This window comes from Equus asinus, chromosome 16 (genome assembly GCF_041296235.1).
Source record: "Equus asinus isolate D_3611 breed Donkey chromosome 16, EquAss-T2T_v2, whole genome shotgun sequence".
NCBI lineage: Eukaryota > Metazoa > Chordata > Mammalia > Perissodactyla > Equidae > Equus > Equus asinus.
The window spans coordinates 6,088,968-6,107,711 of NC_091805.1; the positions used below are offsets into that span (position 1 = coordinate 6,088,968).

The following is an 18,744-nucleotide window of genomic DNA, read 5'->3' on the forward strand; positions in this document are numbered from 1 at the left end:
ATAAGGCTTGGACGCAAATCCCACTTCTGCCACTTACTGTGTGGATGACCCTTGGGCAACTTGCCTGATGGCCTGAGCCCTGACTTCATCCTCTGTAAAACAGGAATTGACATATCTCCCATGTACACTGTTGTGAGGGTAAGCAAGGTGCCATGTACAGCATACAAGGCAAGGATTGTTACCTTCTTCCCAAGAAGACTCGTATTTAAAGTCTCGTCTCTCTATTGAAGGGTTTTGTCCCTTTAAGTTATGATGGCAAGAACAGTAATAATAACAGTAGCTAATACATATATACTTTCAAAAATGATATATTTATCTATCATATACATGATAGATAAATATATAATTCTATTATATATTTATATGTTTATAAGACATATATTACATATATATTACTTTCTATATGCTAGGCATTTTTAAAAACCTTTTTCATGCATTAATATCTAATCCATTCAACAGCTTTTGAGGTTGTATTATTATTCTCATCCTCATTTTTCAGATGAGGAAACAGCCACAGAGGACTAAGTAACTTACCCAACGTTAGTCAGCCAGTAAATGGTGAATCCTGGATTCACACAGTAGCATGTGCTGAAGGCCATTGTCTACGCCCTCAAGGGTCTTTATACGTCATATACGTCCACAGTCTACGCCCTCAAGGGTCTTTATACGTCATATACGTCCACAGTCTACGCCCTCAAGGGTCTTTATACGTCATATACGTCCACACTGTCTACGCCCTCAAGGGTCTTTATACGTCATATACGTCCACAGTCTATGCCCTCAAGGGTCTTTATACGTCATATACGTCCACACTGTCTACGCCCTCAAGGGTCTTTATACGTCATATACGTCCACAGTCTACGCCCTCAAGGGTCTTTATACGTCATATACGTCCACACTGTCTACGCCCTCAAGGGTCTTTATACGTCATATACGTCCACACTGTCTACGCCCTCAAGGGTCTTTATACGTCATATACGTCCACAGTCTACGCCCTCAAGGGTCTTTATACGTCATATACGTCCACACTGTCTACGCCCTCAAGGGTCTTTATACGTCATATACGTCCACACTGTCTACGCCCTCAAGGGTCTTTATACGTCATATACGTCCACACTGTCTACGCCCTCAAGGGTCTTTATACGTCATATACGTCCACACTGTCTACGCCCTCAAGGGTCTTTATACGTCATATACGTCCACACTGTCTACGTCCTCAAGGGTCTTTATACGTCATATACGTCCACATTGTCTACGTCCTCAAAGATCTTTAAGCGCAGGATGAGGCAGTGTTTCTGGCAGTCAACACCCCTAGCTGAACAGATTAACTAAAGAGGTGGTCACACACGGGGCCCTCCCCCAGTGGCAATGTCATGATGACCTACAGGAAGGCAGTCGATAGAGATGCCACCGCTAGGGTTAGAGGGGGGTCAGTACCAGGAGTCGAATCCACGGAGCCTTCAGATCTCTCTCTCCCAGTGCGGAGATTCCAGGTCCCCCGCCTGACAGCCTGAAATAGCATGGGGGGAGCAGCGCTGGGTCCGTCGCCGACACCTGGCTCCCAGGCTGGTGGCTTTGGCGTCGTGGGCTGTTTGCCCCTGCCTGGGCATGAGGGGAGACAGAGGCTGCAGAGCCACTGAAGGGCCTGTAAAAAGCCTAGAAGAAATGCTGAGAAAGACACGCAAAGAGTTAGAGAAAGTAATACAGGGAAAAGGTAACAGAAATTGCCACATACATGCCCAAAGCCGCATAGTATCCATATGTTCACTGCAGCATTACAGATAGAAGCCAAAAACTGGGCGTGACGTAACCTGCCACCGGGAGGGCAGATTAGACATTTGGGTCCATCCATACAACAGGATATTATGCAACTACTGAAAAAAATGAGATCTACATGTGTCTAAAAATCTCTAAGATATTTAAAAGTGGAAAAAAGCAAAGTTTGTAACAGTTGTCTAAACTGGGTTCTCACTTATATAAAAAGGAGGGAGATTTTACACACACTCCTCCAGCACATGCACAGGATATTTCTGGAAGCTTCCATATGAAACTGATATTGGTGGTTGCCTTTGGGGAGGGGAAGGGGGATATGAGGGCCACTTAATTTTATTACAAATTTCCTTTTAAGTCTTAAATTTTTTTACAAAATTGTGTGCATATATTTCTCTTGCAAAAATAACTGGTGAATTAGAAAATTGGAAGAAATTTAGCTTAAACATAGCATCTGTGACAAGGGCCTCGAGGCAGCCTCAGACCCCAGGTCGCCTGACCCTTGAGGCGGGTAGACTGTTTAAAGATTCAAACCGTGCTCCCAGTGACAGGCTGAGGCCGACTTCAGAAACACGATAGTCTTCCATCTCCAACAAATGTGCTGCCATTTCTTAAGATGTGGCTAAAAAAACACGTGTCATGACAGCTCTGGAGGAAAAGGCCAAGTGATAAAGGGGATCACTGGGACGTTATCCCTTTTGAGCTTGTAAAAGCTTAAAATAGTGTGCGTGAGGTCCCTGGGCCAACATCGACCTCAGAGGCTTGCCCAGGGACTCGCCGGCCGGAGGCCTGCCTTGTCAGAGCTCCGAGGGGCAGCCTGTCCGCACTGCCACAGCTTCCCAGAGGCCGCACGAACGCCTCACCTGGGCAGCCCGCAGCCGGTTCTGCGCCTGGGTTCACGCCCCCACGTCTGTGGCAGTGGCGCTTGGGGAGCTCTGCTTCCCAGAGCCACAGGCATGTTCCAAGCCAGACCAACGTGCCGGGGCCAGTTGGGGCAGCGACTGGAAAGGAGCAGGCTCCTGAAAGAGAAACACACACACATCCCCTCTAGCTTGTCGGGGCCCTCTGTGAAAGTCCACCCTGAGATGGCACCATCACCCACTTTTTGGACGCTCGCCACACCCAAGGCAAGAAAGAGGACAGCAGAGGCCAAATCACTCTTGCACAATTTGGCATTTAACACACAAGGGAACCGAAGGCCAGAGAGGTTGATGGAGTTTCCCAAGCTGTAGGGTGTGGGAGCTGGGACTAGTCCTACCGGTTTGCCCTGTCCCAAGGCTATTTTTTTGTCATCCTATTCCTCCCTTAAGACATGGTCCCTCCTCATAGATGACTTATGGACACGTAAAAAAAAAAAGTGACAGTACAAAGCGTTCATGTGCCAAGAACCTCCTGGGTGGTCTCCTTGCTGGCTGTTGTAGGAGGGCAGTGGAGGGAACGCTCACTAGGGGCTTCATGAAAGAGGAAGGTGTCAGGCAGGGGGTGGCGCAGCCAACAGAAGCAGGGGTGGAGGCTGGCAGTGGCCGCGCAAGTGTGGTGGTGGCACTGAGAAGGTGTGTTTAGTGAGACCAGGACAGCGTGCCTACGACAGCTCCTGAGCGGAAACATGGGGAGGTGCAGGAAGGTGCAGGAACCTGACTGCCTAGCTAAGGGCTGGAAGCTTTACCGCGCATGGAAGCCTGGGTCATTAAACTAGGAGCTCTGCCTTAGAGAGACCAGGCAGTCAGCGTGGACGAGTTTCGAGGATGTAAGGAGAGCCCAATAAAGTCTATTAAAAGAAATGTTAGTAAAGTGCTTGAACTTGGACTTGGGAATCAGCAGTAAGTTTGGGAAGGAAAGAAATAAGACATTGAAGAGCTGGTAGCTGATGTGAGGCTGAAAAAGAGAAAGTAATCAAGAGAAGTAACAGAGAAAATTAGCTGGAGGGCAAAAAGGATGAAAATTTCTCCCAAAAACTTAGCCTGGAGGGGTCTTTCTTAAGAACAGAACTGATGAGGATATTACCCTGCCTAAGACCTTTCAGGGGTTGTATCAAAGCCCAAACTCCTTAGCATCCCTGAGAAGTCCCTTCATCACGTGACCTCCTCCAATTTCTGAAGCCTCAGTTTGCCTGTCAAAAGGAAAGAACCAGCAGGTTCTAGAATAGACCAGTCCTCCTTACCCACCACCTCCCTACCTGGAAAATACTATGTATCTGTCAGGATGCAGCTCCAATGTGAGCCTTTTACGTCCTCCCTGCCTCCTCCCCGAGCCAGAGGCAAGCTCAGCCTTCCCTTGGCACCCACCGCGCCCTCTCTCCTGGAGGAACAGCAGCCAGTGCAGTTGGGTTAGAGGCTGAGCAGCGTGGTGCTTCGCTCACACTGAAAGGAGTCCATGGCTCCTGCCTGTGTGCGTCCCCAACAACGCTGGCTGCTTCTCCTGCCTTGCAAAGCCAAGGGCCCAGTGTCCCGCTGCAAGCTGACTAGACAGTGCAGGCTGGGAGGCCTTTGGGGACCCTGGTTAAGTTGGTTGTCAGGGCTACTAACATAGCCACACAAGCCTCTTCCTCTGCTCTCTCAGGAGAAGACACAGCTGCCCTTGGACAGGATCCTGACAGACTGGCCCCTTCTTGAAGAACCTGAGCCCCTGGTCATCAGTGAAGTCCTTCATCAAGTGACCTCAGTCTTCGGACATCCCCATCGCCCCAACTGGCCGGAAAAGGGACGAGGAGTCCAAAGTCACTACACCTCTGAGGAAGACACAGGGTCCAGCGCCTCGAGCCCACCACCTCCAAGGGCTCTCACAGCAGAGACAGGGCAACTAGTGAATCTGTACAAGGTGCTGGGGGGCAGGAGCCCCGACTCCAAGCCGGGAAACCCAGCCGGCCCCTTGACAGTCCTGCCCGTGGACTACCTTCCCACCGAGGGCTACTTACCCTCCAACATGGACTATCTCCCTTCCCATGAGGCTGCTGTAACTGGCCCTGGGGAGGCACTGGAGCCGCAGCCCATCGCCCTCTCCATTTTCCCCTCAAGTCCCCTTCACCCGCTCACCTTCTCCTGTGGTGAAAAGCTGACTCTGGATCGGTTAAGGATGGGGTGCGGCTCCCTCATGCTATGAGTGGCAAAGCTCGAAGCTTGGAAAGTCAGTGTGCCCCTAGCCAGCACAGCATACCTGATCTACCCAGCCCCTTGCTGCAGGGTCATCACGTCTGGGTGCTGCCATCGGGCCTGCCTGCAGCTAGAGGGCAGGCAAGCCAGCTCAGGGTGACTTGGGAACTGAGAGTTGGTGGTAACCCATACTTCATCCTGCCCTCTCCAGAGCCTTAGATTACATCCTCCACCATGTGGACCCAGAGACTCCAATCTGGGTTCCGGCAACTGTCTTGGCTATTTTGGCCAGAAGGGGAAAGGAGAGTGGAAACCAGAACTCTTGCCAGCAACGGCAAACAGCCCACACGACCATTCATGCAACAACTATTCGTAAGGCAGCTACTCCATACGAGGACTTATCTAGATCAGTACTGTCCAATAGGCCTTTCTGAGATGAAAATGTGCCGTTTGTCCGCACTGTACAAGAGTGGACGCTCGCCACATTAACTATGGGCCACTTTGCAGCGTGTCTAGAGTGACTGAGGAACTGAATTTTTATCGTAAATTTAAAGTCACCACCGATACTGGCTACCGTCTTGGGGAGCACAGCTCTATCACGGACTTCTAGTGAGCATTAGAGGGAACCTTCAGAACAGATCAGTTTAGTTCTACAGATGAGGATATAAAAGACCCTGATGAAGACCAATAAAAGGGCTCCCAAGACGGTCATGACCACCCTCATTTGCAGAAGCCTAAGAATGTACCTTCTTCCTAATTTTGCTAGTTTGTTTTGCCTTCATCCTTTCAGAGAATCAAGAGCAGCTTGATGGTGGCAAGCTACTGTAAACCCACCACAGGACCCCAGGCAAGCAGCCTCCCTCTCGGAACTCTGATGTCTTACCAAGGTGGGGCCCGAGGCTCTCCAACCCCGCTCTCTCCTTTCTGCTGCAGCAGGTGCTGCCTTCAGGACCAGGACTACCTCAGGGTCTAAGACCCACACCACCAAGTTTGCACTCAAAACTTGTCCCCTTCTCGCAAAGGCATCTGCTTTCCCTCCCCAGAAAGACTGAGCTGGTCCTCAGAGAGCTCAAGCTGAGCCTGGAAGATACTTCTCTTCTCCCCAGCACACACTTGGAACGTGATCCACGTTCTACTCCTTTCAAGCTGTGGCCCCTGGCCTGTCACTTTCCTCTCGCCCATCGCTGCCTCTGTCCCTTCACTATAGGCACTTCCGCTAAGCTGCCAGGGCAAGAGTCTTGGCTAAGTGCTAATAGTTCTCTTCCCAAAAGAACAGGATGAGAGGCCCAAGAATCTTTTTCTTAAATCCCTGTCAAGCCTAGGGCCTACCCACTACGGCCATCCCACCCAAACACTGGAGCTCAGGCGGCTTTGGTTTATCAGACGTCCCTCAGAGCTCTGAAAACCGAAGCAGTGAACACGTGCTCTGCGTATTCATGTTTAACTCTTCATCCGTGCTTCCTGCCAGTCCAGACAAGTTAGTTCTGCACTTTCTTTGAAAAACTTAAGCTCTTTCCTTCCATCTCCATTCTACCCTATTCAGCAGCTGCACAGCACCCCAACACCACGGTTCTCGGCAGCTCAGCAGCTTCAGCTTTGGCTTGTCTGCACCCAGGATGTGATGCCCCCCATTAGTTTTCAATAGGCCATGACAGACAAGGCCACCTCCTCAGCAGGCCAATCTATCACCTCTTGACAATGGGAGCCAACATTTTTCTTCCAAAAGTCATGCCAACACTTGACATTCTGAGAAATGTGTTAGGCAATTTTGTCGTTGTGCGAACATCGGAGTGCACTTACACAAACCCAGATGGTACAGCCTGCTACATACCTAGGCTCTGTGGTACTAAACTTATGGGACCGCTGTTGTATATGGTTTGTCGTTGAGCGCAACACTGATGTGGCCTCTATGCAGCACGTGACTGTACCTGTTTCTCCTACTTTGATTTCCTTGACTACCTGCTATCCACCTTAAGTCTCTGCTCCCCTCCTTCCTTGGTCCCAATACCCAACTCCCAGTCTCCCTTTGATCCCCCAGACCCTTTCCCTTCCTTTAAAGCCCAGGCAATACTGCAGTCATTTGTTTTCCTAAAAAAGTAAACAAAACAAAACAAATAAAAACGTTTAAAGGGAGACTTTCTTGACTCCAAAGGCTCCTTCTAAGAATGCAAGGCCTTAGCGCCTCCCCTAGTGTGATGCCCACACCACTTACTTCCTCTACTGGACTCGCAATAACTTGAAGACAGGAAGCATGACACTGTTTCCCCAGCACCATACCTGGCTATCCATAGTAGGCTATCAACAAAAAGCAAAATGTGTCACCTGTCACCACTTTCATCTTACTCCTTCTTTTCCAGAGGCCAGTACAGCAGTCTCTGCTTCCTCTTTACAGCTACAATTGAGTCTGTCTGTTCCTCTTCATTCCCAGCCCCCATTCTACCCCACTGTAATGCACGGGGCGTGTCTCATTTTAAATGCCTATTTGAGCATGCCTTCGGCTGCTCACTCTGCGAGATAAGATGTCCTTTCATGATGACAGAGGATGGCGACCTCGCTCTACCCTTGCCCCAAGTAGTTTTCACAACCCTCCTCCCCCCACACAAAATCCCAAACCAGGATGCCTGGTTCCACCAGGGCTAGGTGCAGCTCACCAATATTCACACAGCCAGGCTTGCATTCCTCAGGAAAATTAGCAATGATTTAAATCCTCACTCCTGATGGACATCCTAAAGTCAACCCAGAAATCTCTGCTCTCTTAAAACATCAAATTCCTTGATCTCTGGGACCTAAACACTACAAATAGAGTCCAACTGCATTCTTAATGGATTCCTAGTCATGTCCACCATTAATTCTTGTGTAGAGATCCTTACCTTGAATTGTTCCTTAAGGGGCCCTCTTTCCCAGAAGCCAGAGATTCTATTTCCTGGGCTTTTGTCTTCCTTACAGGCAATATGAAAGTCAAACTAGTGTTATCTAGTTCTTTCCCTTTGCTGCCTTTTCCCCTCCACCCTGTCCCAATCTCTCTGTTTTAATAGCCTACAGGGACAACAGCAATGCCCTGAAGCCAGGGAGAGAGATCAAGCTAGGCATTCTCTTCTGGTCAATGCGCCCTGTCCAGTCCTTGGTTTTTCTCCATCAAGCTCATTGTCTTTCACCTGATGCCTTGTCATCTGTCCCAGTATCGCTGCTCAAGCCTTCCAAAGGAGCCCTGTTTTTCTCTTCCTAGCATGCAGATGTTCACATTAGCCACCCTCATGAAAAGCTGACAGGTGAACCCTCAAGTAAATCACTCTCTAGAGTAAGAGATCAGAAAGGTCTCTTCTTCCCCCTAAAAAAAGGTAAGCAATTCCATCAATTGGCTAACTGATGATGAAAAGAAACAAGTCAGATCTTTACATCACAGCCTATACTGGAGTAAATTTCCACTTAAAACTTTGCAGGGGCCAACCCCATGGCTGAGTGGTTAAGTTTGCGTGCTCCGCTTCGGCAGCCCAAGGTTTGGATCCTGGGCATGGACATGGCACCACTCATGAGGCCATGTTGAGGCAGCATCCCACATGCCACAACTAGAACGACTCACAACTAAAATATACAACTATGTACTGGGGGGATTTGAGGAGGGGAAAAAAAAAAAAGATTGGCAACAGTTGTTAGCTCAGGTGCCAATCTTTAGGAAAAAACAAAAAAATTTTGCAAAGCTCACATACATGAAAGTTACATAACATTTGCAATGTATGCCAAAAATAACTTCTTAATAAGGTGCTGTTACGGATCAATAAGAAAAAAGCCAACACTTCAAAGAAAAATTAGCTGAGTGAGCAACTCACAAAACACATGTAAATGCCCCATAAGCATGAAAAAAAACAATCACCTGTAACCAAAGAAATGAAAATTAAATACCATTTTTCACTTACCAAATTAGGAAATTACAGAAAAAATTAGCCAGTGTTAATCAGAGAAACTGCTGTTTGCAAATTAGTTGGCTCCTTTCTGGAGGCAGTTGGGCAATATTCAATAAAATTTGAATAAGCAACTCCATTCCTAGCAATGTAGACTAAAGAATAGCATAAATAGCATAAATTGAATAAAGAATTCATCACAGCAGAGACCTAGTTAAATCATCTACACAATCAAAGACTGAATTTCACAGAATCTAAGACTACACCAGTCTAAGACTACTCCGTTACTTTACGTTCTGAATAGGGAAAAATGTTGATTAAAACTAAGATACCATCGATTTCTATGGTGCACATTCCACCCCCAAACACACACATTCTAACATGCTTGAAATTGGGATGGATCTTAGAATTGATGAAAAGCATACTATGCAGTCCTTTAAAAAGTCTAACAACATTTGACATGGAAATGGTCAGTTACAAAAGGCTGAATAGAATGACCTCACTTTTATAAGTCAATACAAAAATTGTTTTTAAAGAATATACTATACACCAAAATGTTAAGTGTTACTTCCAGGTTTTTAAATTACATTTCTGCATTCTTTTCATCACAAATACTCATACTTTCATAATTGGATAAAATCATTAAAATATAAAATATTACCATTTTCCTTCTGAAGACCTGAGACAGTAGGTCTAGAGAAACACTACCAACCACTTTCTTTACGGCCCATGTCTCTTTCATTCTCCATCTCCTGTCTGGCATTTTCATTGACCCTTAAGTGCTCCTGTCACACAGTAGAAAAGGCAAAGAAGATGACCGACTAGGTGAGGGTTGGGGATGTCAGGGTAATAACTGAAGCAATCAATCTTTCAAATACAAGGTTTATGTAACAAGCCAATTTTTGCCAAATTCCCATTCTAGTATGTAGTAGGAATTGTTAATAGTAACCAACATCTAACACAGTACTTAGTACAGGCAGTTTTTAAGGGATGTAATTCAGTTCTGACCACAACTGGTTAAGGTAGGTGTTATTTCCACTATAGAGATGAGGAAACAGTTAAGTAACTTAACCAGTCACACAACTCAGCCCTGATCCTGGAAAGTGTGGTTTAGAGTGTAACTTTCAACTACGGAATTCCTCTCAAAATGGCTGCTCTGCAGTCTACATCAATGGGGTTCTGACTGTAGTTGACTACAACTGTGGTTCCATAAAAATCTCTTAAGATTTTTCACTAGATAACCAAAACTGGTATTTCCATACTTCTAAAGTTGTACGTCATTCTTGATTCTTGAGAAATCTACCGAAAAGCCAGGTAAATTTTAAAACAAATGACACCAGGACAAATCTGGCACTCCTGAATTTGCTAATTTTATCTACCCAGCTGATCTAGATCCTTCAATACAAGGCAAAGGTAGGCCAGACAAGGTAAATTACACTCCCAAGAAAGTCCATTATTTTAAGCAAATTGATAAATGGAGTAAAGCTATAAACACATTACACTTTTTAAATTGAAAAGTAACCAATGTTTTCATTAAAATAGCTATAACCCCACCCAACTTACCTGATTTTTTTCCAAACGTGACAGCTAATTCTTAAGCAAAAAGAAATTAAGGCTGCATTTAACTCAATTTTGTAGCTTGTATGCATTGTTGAATCGTTCTATGGTGATTGGTTCCACATTTTGCTGGCTGTCTTTTCTTTCTTTACAAGTGGCAAACCCATTCCTAAGCTGGTTCTGAGATTTACATCCCATCTCTGAGAAACATACACACCTATTATGTGTTGCCATAGGTCCCTTCAAGTCTATTCAGACTACTTTTCAATTTCCACAACTTTAAGGAATTCTTCCATGAGACATCCTGCTCTTGCCTAGGCAAGAGTCAGGTGAGGTTCCAAACACGTTCCCTTGCCAATTTCAGACATCTTACTACCTATAGGTAATAGGACTCAACTAAATACTATAAAAGCTATTAGGAGATTCTCACAGAGAATAAACTGTACTCAAAGGCCCTGAATTTTCACTGGAAAGGCAGGACACCCACCAGCAGGACTATTTTCACTAGTTCAAAAAGCTGCAAAAGTATTCTTTCAAAATTGGATGAAAATTAGTAGCAAAACAAAACCACCCGTTCCTTTCTGGAAGAAAGTCTCAATTTACTTGCTAAAATGGGAATTGCATCTCTCCGCACATTAGCTGTGAATGGGTCTGTGTAGCCTGAGTGCATTTCTTGCGACATCTAGACCAGAGCCTAGACCCCCGTCCTCAGGCCTCCTCTGCCAAAAATACCTCTCAATGTGAAAATCTCACTAAGAAATAGAAATCTTACTCGATTCCATCAAAGGGAATGAAAGACTATTTCCTTCTCTTCACAACACTGTAGAAAACTTGTTTCCTGAATTTTTCCCCCTCCCCTCATCCTTGTATGACGACTCTGTGACTGTCTCTGTTCCACTCCTATAAACACTCTCTGTGGCAGGGTAGCTTTCAGAGCAGCTGTGTAGACGGTTTAAAAAAAAAAAAAACCCACTTTTGACCTCCTTGCAGAGGCAACAGATTAAAACAACTCGCAAAGAAAATTAAGTCAATAGGTCACTTCTCCAGCTACTGATGCAATCTTCAAATCTATTTTTTTCCTCTAAAAATCTGCCGTTACTTTTCAAGTTTAATAAATCTAAGTAGCACGACTGATGATCCTGAAAAAAAAGGGGAACATTCATGCTGTTCTGTAACTAGGAGGCACTGGTTAAGTTCTTCAAGCAAAGTATAGTGGCAATTTTCTCTTAATAAACTGCCCATTTTCTCCTAAAGAGAACTTGTTTCTCAGATGATTAAGTATTTTCACTTAGTATTACAAGCATCCAAAGCACATCTCGACTTCACTCAACATGACTTCCAGCTCTGCTATTTGACTCAAGAAACACCTGAGTCAGTGCAGTTGTTAAAACACTTCGCTGGATTTTGCTGATACAGAGAGTAAGTGCTACTCAATCTTCAAGGAAAGCTATTAGGAACAAAATGCAGTGGTCTGAAGCAGAAGCAGCTTTAGCCAATGCAGTCTTCCCACGCATTCTTCAGAAGCTCCTAACTTGGACTTGTGCGCCTAAATGAAGCCTTAGTAAACATGTACACAAAATCAAGTTGAAACCAGACTATCAGCCCTTTTTAGAAGTTGTTCATTTTATACCGAAAAAGTGTGGAAGCTTCACTGAAAATTCAGAATTTCCAGACAAAAGATGAATCGTCTACCTTTAAACAGAAAATTATCTGTGTTCAACTCAACAATCACAAAAGCCTAAACATTTTCAGCCATGAAACTGGGGGCTGGGCGGGAGGAATCTACCATCTTCTCTGATGTGTTTAATCAGTCTGAGCACTCTGACAAAACGTCTAAACATGTGCTCTTCTAAATACTGTCAGTGTGGTTGCCAAACAGAATTCACTATGGATTACACCCAAGGTGTGAAACAAGAATTCAACACGCAAAGTTCCAGAACAAAATTATTCATCAGCTAACATGAAATTTTAGTCCCAATATGACACAATTCTAGGCAGTAAAATATCAAGAACCAAGTTCAGCTGGACAACTTTATATAGAATCCTCATTCTAGGTAGATGAAAAACCAATGCCATTTCTTCAAACTAGAGATCTTTTTAGGTCCTAAAATCTGTAAGAGAAATGAATCAGCCAAAACTTGCAATTAAGGTGATAGAGTGTAAACAATACTGCCCAAAGCTAAGCTACTTCCCACTTTCCCTACTCAGTTTATCAAAGAAATATCAAAATCCTGAATACTAGGCTTCTCTTTTCACATTTCGTACCAGTAGCACATAATGCAACTATTTAACAAAGCCATAGCAAGACCAGTTTAGAGCAACTGTCTCATCACCTGGTATGAATCAATTATCTACATCGGTTAAAAAAATCCAAGTTGAATCAGAATCGTCAGATGCTGGCATCATCACTAGGTGTCTTTTAAATGATGTCTTTCATGCACAAGGCTCAGAATAGAAACGCACCAGGAACTGCCACAGGCTCACAAATTAGCAGCAAAAACACTGGACTGACTCCTCTTTCTTCCTTACTGATTTAAAACACTAAGTACGTACATAAGACCCCAAACAAAAACATAATTTGGTGAATTATTTCTAACTTGTATAGACCATTTCTCACCTTTTCCTTCCACTTAGAAGCGAACAAGTGACTCCCAGTTATTTAAAACACACGTAATCAATGGCACAAAAGCTTAATTCTGCCCAAATGGATATTCTCCCGACTGAGAAACAGTCCTCACAAGCCATTAATTCCTGCCCCAGCTCAATCTATGGAGTTAATTAAAACAGACATTTGCTTTCTAACCTATACACAATGTACAGAATTTTCACCTCCTGGAAAAATGAATCAGCACTACAGGAAAATCTTCACACTAAATGATGAGAAGTGCCACCAAACGCGAAACACTGAACTATAATCATGGCGTTAAGCTTTTTACAGCAAATTTATACTTCCCTTAACAGCTTTTAGAATATACTTAAGCGGCAAGTTTACATCTTTTTTAAAAATAAGAGCATCTTAAGCTAGAGGCTGCCAGATACCTTGCCCTCATATCCTGATTAGAGAGGTAAGAGGCAAACAATTTGCCTTAAAATACTTCTCATTTCACAACTTCCCATGGGGTCACATGACTTAATTTGTACCTAGAGCTTGCAGAACTCTTATGCTGACCTGTGAATGACAGCTTAGATCAGCTGGTAGCAAACTTTTTCTGTAAAGGGCCAGATAATGTTTTAAGCTTTGTGAGCTACCTATTTCTTTGTAAAGTATTATTTGTTTTTATTTGAAAATGCAGAAGCCATTCTTAGCTCAGGGACTGCACAAAAAAAGGCCAGAGGCTGAAATTTGCTGACCCCTGGCTTAGATACTGCACTTATTTAAACGACACATTTCTAATGTTAGTACTTTGCTGTGGCCAAAATCATGATGGTTTTAAATTATCTTTATATCCTAACCAGTTTCTGCTGCTAAGCTTCTCATCCTTTAGGTTCCCTTTCCCTATGTTCTTTGACTTCCTAAATTCCTCTCAGCCTGAAAGAGACTTATATCACTTATATAACCTCCACATTTGTCTAACTTCACTGAACAGGAATTTTTGAAAGCTGCCACTTATCTCAATAAAACTTGACAATTTTGCAAATGACAAATTATTTCACTAATTATTAGGTCTAGAAATTTGCTTAGAGATTATTTTACTGCCTTGTTACTAGAGAGCAAAGCATATTAGTAATCAAGTTCTGGGCTTTCTCCAGTTAACTTGGGAGATCTGACTTCTAAGACTTACTAAATACTTATTTACAGGTGAGTATCAGTCGAATTACAAATGTTTGGGTTAGAATTTATTTCCTAAGCATTTAGTTACTTCCTTTAGAAAGTAGAATTGCAGGCCGGCCCCATGGCCGAGTGGTTAAGTTTGAGCGCTCTGCTTTGGCGGCCCAGGGTTTCACCAGTTCAGATCCTGGGCACGGACATGGCATCACTCATCAAGCCATGGTGAGGCGGCGTCCTACATCCCACAACTAGAAGGAGCCACAACAACTAAAATATACAACTATGTACACCAATCATCAAGCCATGCTGAGACGGCATCCCACATGCCACAACTAGAAGGACCCACAACTAAAATATACAACTATGTACTGGGGGGATTTGGGAAGAAAAAGGAAAAATAAAATCTAAAAAAAAAAAAGTAAGTAGAATTGCATGCACCTGACAGCCCCAGAACTTGCTATTACCAATTACGTTAACATTGGGACAGTTGTCCATTAACCTACCGGATATAATCTTACCTTAAAGTCAAAATCATTCCGCTGTAGCAGCTTCACAGTTCTCCAAAATTTTTTTAACCTTTTAACACTTGTTGGTTACTTCAACATAATGCTAGTGCTCTTTAAAATATATTTGAAAAATCTAATATACATTACACTTTGTATGCAACTCTAATAGCCTAGTAACATTTTTCTATTTCAGTGCAACCACCTCCAGTCATTAGAAAAATAACACAATCAGAATGGATAGTTAATATTCTCCCTCCAAATCCATACCAAAAAATAAGCCCAACTATAGATTTACAACCCTGGAGATGATGTGTTTAAAATAAAACTGAGTAAGGTATAGTACCTAGTGACACATTTTTAAATCTTTCAGAACTCCACATAGGTCTCAAATAGTATTTAAGTAAAAAAGAAACCATACCCTAATCATTTCAATGCAAGCTGAAAATATCTTAACATCAACTCTGGCAGTATTTGCATTTAAAAGCATCAAGATATTAGCTCACTAAAACATTCCATCTGCCACCATTATTATTTAGGGCTCTATATCCATTAAGAGATTTTTATAGCATTATACCCTGTTCGTTAAAAAAAAAAAAAAGTAGCATTCAGTATAATAACCTTCACACTCAGATCTGCTAAATGCCAGTCCTTGAAATTCATTTTCTAAGAATTCAACTTCCTAATTATAGTACTTATTAAAATAGGTATCCCTCAAAAAAGTGATTTAACAGCCTGGTTTAACAAAAATCCCACATAAACCAAACCTAAGTATAAGGGGAAAAAATGAACTATGAACATTATCTTGGGGGTGCGCACACAGGTCAGAAAACACGTGACGATAAATGGGCTCCTATTTGATTGTTTTTATGACTTTTAAGAAGTGAGCATGAAAATAAAATCTTTATTTTCAGTTATTACCCACCAATAAAAGAAAGTTAGGTTCACAGTTTTAGCTCTTGACACAAAGTGAACTAGGAGGCAAATTTACATCCATCAGATACAACTAATGGACCAACTTTTTAAAATTCAGGCTATCTTGAAAGCTTGCAACATACCAGATATTGCTGTGTATTCTCTAGTGACAGAATGCCAGCAATGGCTGACAATGAGTAGAACTTGTGAAGTGTTTTTCATAGAAGGTGTTTTCTATATGTTGCTAGAAATCAAGAGATTTATAAACACGTTACATGTCCAGAAACAAGTTAAGATACTTGAAAGTCTAAACACACTGATTTAGGAGTGCGTATGTTGCAATCTCAAGAGGGGTCAATAGTCCACGTGGACTAAATTAATACTTGCCTCTGGGTAGCAGGTATGTTTGTAAATATAAAAGTATATTAGACATTAGCACCAGTGCAGAACACGCTCAGCATCATAAGATCCAAAACACCAGCACAAGTTTATCCATCATTAAAAACCAATTACGTCCTTCCTAAGATGTCAAACTAGTAGGTAACTAGATTGAGAAATCTAATGCAAATGAATAACTGTTATACTGTACAATTTCTCTCTCTTTTAGAAGTATATGGGAGAACTAATCAGCTAAGTAGCAGACGTTTTATGATTTAAGATCCTCAACATTGTAAAAGCTGCACGTTACCATACACAGGTAGAATACTGAAAATTGAGTGACAATACATTCTTAAAACTGTAAATAAAACTCCTTTCCTGTTTATTAATAAATCTGGCAGAAGACTAAAAGAAAATCCTAGAAAACCTGTTTATTGATCATTCTCTCCATGTATGTTTTAGTAAGTGGTGATGCTCCTGATCAAGGAATGCATTATTAACCTAATTTTCTAATGGAAAAAGAGGTAAAAGATTTATCACCTTCTGTGGAACAGTCATCTATCAACTTAAGACCAAAATTAATAGTAATATAGGATTTTCAGAAACAGTAAGGTTTTTGGTTTACACTTCATGGATGGTGCTGCTGTTCCAACCTTATAAAGTAAAGCTGTCTGCTTTCCAAATTCCAAAAATTAACATACTCCCCCATCTTACCATACTAACCAGTGCCCTTTGGTTTCTTTAGAACAAGGAAGGTTAAGGGTTGTTGATTACGGATGTACAATTTTGAGTTGAAACCTTTCACACATACAACTTATACTGAGTGGCCAGACACTTATTTTACAGAGCCGTTTAAATATTACGCATTAGCCAAATCAACTTGTTCCACCCACCCTGTCAGAGGGGAAAAAACCCCAACGCCCATAAAACTACTTCACTTGACAGGATGTGTCTATCAACAAGTAGCTTAAGCAACTTTCACAATAAGGTGTCTAGTTTGGTTTAAAAATTGAAAGTCACACATTTTAAAAGTAAATATAGTTGAAATTGTAAATCAATTATAATTTGAATCTAATGAACCATGCAGGAGGAACAAAGGGTTAATAAACCAATGTGCTTTGAATCTGTTCAAGTACTGATATTTCTGTATATAAAGATTTAGCATATATAACAGCTATCATGAGAAGTGAAAAAAGTTTTCCCAGAAATGAAAATATTAAAACTAAGTTAAAATACATAAAGTAGTTAGTATTCCACACAGCATAAAATTTGACAATCCAAGTTTACATGTCCCAGTTGACCATGTGTGAAAATGCAAAGCAGGTATTAAAACTGATATCATGTCCAATATTTAAACCCAGTTTGTAATTGGGGGAACATCTAAATCCTTAATTAAAAACACAATGAAGTGAAAAGCTTTAAACTGGTACACACTGTTCACACCTATATTTCAAGTTTGGAAATGCATATTTGCAAGCAGCAATACAAAAGTATTCATGAAGAATGCATAATCTCTGAAAATTATGAAAACATCCCTGCTACCAATACATTTCTAAATACAAAACTGACTACCATATTGTTACTTCTGTGTAGCGAGAGAAGTTCATTTTCAAAACAGATAAAATTCAGTCTTTAGGTGTGAATGGTATGAATGACAGTCTTTTTTTTTTTTTTTTTAATTTCTTAGTCGTTTGGGATCCTTAAGCATGCAAAACTTCAGAGAGGAGGGTCCACAAAGGAACCAGGGTTTTCTATGGCGTCCAGTTAAGCCAGAGCTGGGAAGGCCTCTGGGTCATCTACATCAGGAGCAGAAGCACTGGACTGAAAAACAAACAAACCGAGATTAACAATTCTCAACTCCGGAAATAAACCGCCAGTGTCCGCATCTAGACACAGAACTCTCAAAAATCTGCAAGTTAAAATACTCAGTAAACTGGGCCAAAGCTTTTATGTAAAAGGCAAAATTACGGATCAGAACAGGACTACAAATATTTGCAATGAGGCTTATCCTGAACTACTATCCAGACCTAGGAAGAGTCCCCAGAAACAGCACGAGTTATTGTATTTATGGGATATGCATGTGGATTCTTACTTTGTTGTTCAGTATTCTATTTTCCCCACTTGCTAAACAAGAATGGCATCAATTTGAAAGCAGGCTAAGACTGATTACAATTACTTAAGCAGCACATTCATCAATGTTAGAAAAGGACCCAACTGCTATTTACAAGCAGAAATAACAAAATATATATATTGAAAAGGTCCATATACACAACATTGGCCTTTAAAAAAGTAATTGATTATCAGAGGAGGAAACAGAAACAAAATATCACTACACTGTTATTGGTGACCATAATATCTATAATATTAAGTTACCAGTATAATCAAACATTGACACATTCAATCAAGTAGGTGGGTCCCCCAAATTTGTAAATCAGGTATCGAGAACTCAGAACATCATGGTTTCCTAGCTAGACCACAAGAGAAAAAGAACTAACCCAAACTAACAATTTATTATTTAGTTTAATAAAATCTAGTCATTAAAAGCATGGACTTTGACATCAGACAGAAAGAGTTCAAATCTAACAATTACTAGGGCTTCTATCAAAATATTTCCTAAGAACTTGTTTTGTGTCACACACTGTGCAAGGTATTGGAGATTACAGAACGTAGGACAAAAATGAATTCCAACTCGTACAGGACGGTCTAGTAAGAAATCAAAAACAAAAAAGCAACAATCACCTAATGAGTGTCACACAATTATACAACGGACATAAAGGGAATGTAAAGCTGAGACCAAAAATGCAGTGACGACTCAAGGCAAAGGGGTTGCTGGCATTTCAGGCAGACCTTAGCAAAAGCCAAGT

At 42.1% G+C, this 18,744-nt stretch overlaps 2 protein-coding genes and 1 long non-coding RNA gene across 23 annotated transcripts in view; 1 reads left to right on the forward strand and 2 right to left on the reverse strand.

Annotated features, from left to right (window-relative positions):
* Positions 1-4,334, reverse strand: part of LOC106825067 (uncharacterized) — a 14,989-nt gene extending 10,655 nt beyond the window's left edge. For 8 of the 9 annotated variants that reach the window (XR_011494806.1, XR_011494803.1, XR_011494800.1 and 5 more), the window contains exon 1: positions 1,438-4,334. This is a non-coding gene — a long non-coding RNA (uncharacterized lncRNA). The remainder of the gene's footprint in view (positions 1-1,437) is intronic. The other variant, XR_011494804.1, reaches the window with a different exon arrangement.
* The window catches only part of IL12RB2 (interleukin 12 receptor subunit beta 2), an 85,499-nt gene extending 69,020 nt beyond the window's left edge, over positions 1-16,479 (forward strand). For all 10 annotated transcript variants that reach the window (XM_070486566.1, XM_070486569.1, XM_070486572.1 and 7 more), the window contains one exon: positions 4,330-16,479. In XM_070486566.1, coding sequence (XP_070342667.1) covers positions 4,330-4,869 — 540 coding nt within the window. In that variant the 3' untranslated portion in view covers positions 4,870-16,479. The remainder of the gene's footprint in view (positions 1-4,329) is intronic.
* Positions 15,472-18,744, reverse strand: part of SERBP1 (SERPINE1 mRNA binding protein 1) — a 16,293-nt gene continuing 13,020 nt past the window's right edge. For all 4 annotated transcript variants that reach the window (XM_014831670.3, XM_014831668.3, XM_014831669.3 and 1 more), the window contains exon 8: positions 15,472-17,701. In XM_014831670.3, coding sequence (XP_014687156.1) covers positions 17,645-17,701 — 57 coding nt within the window. In that variant the 3' untranslated portion in view covers positions 15,472-17,644. The remainder of the gene's footprint in view (positions 17,702-18,744) is intronic.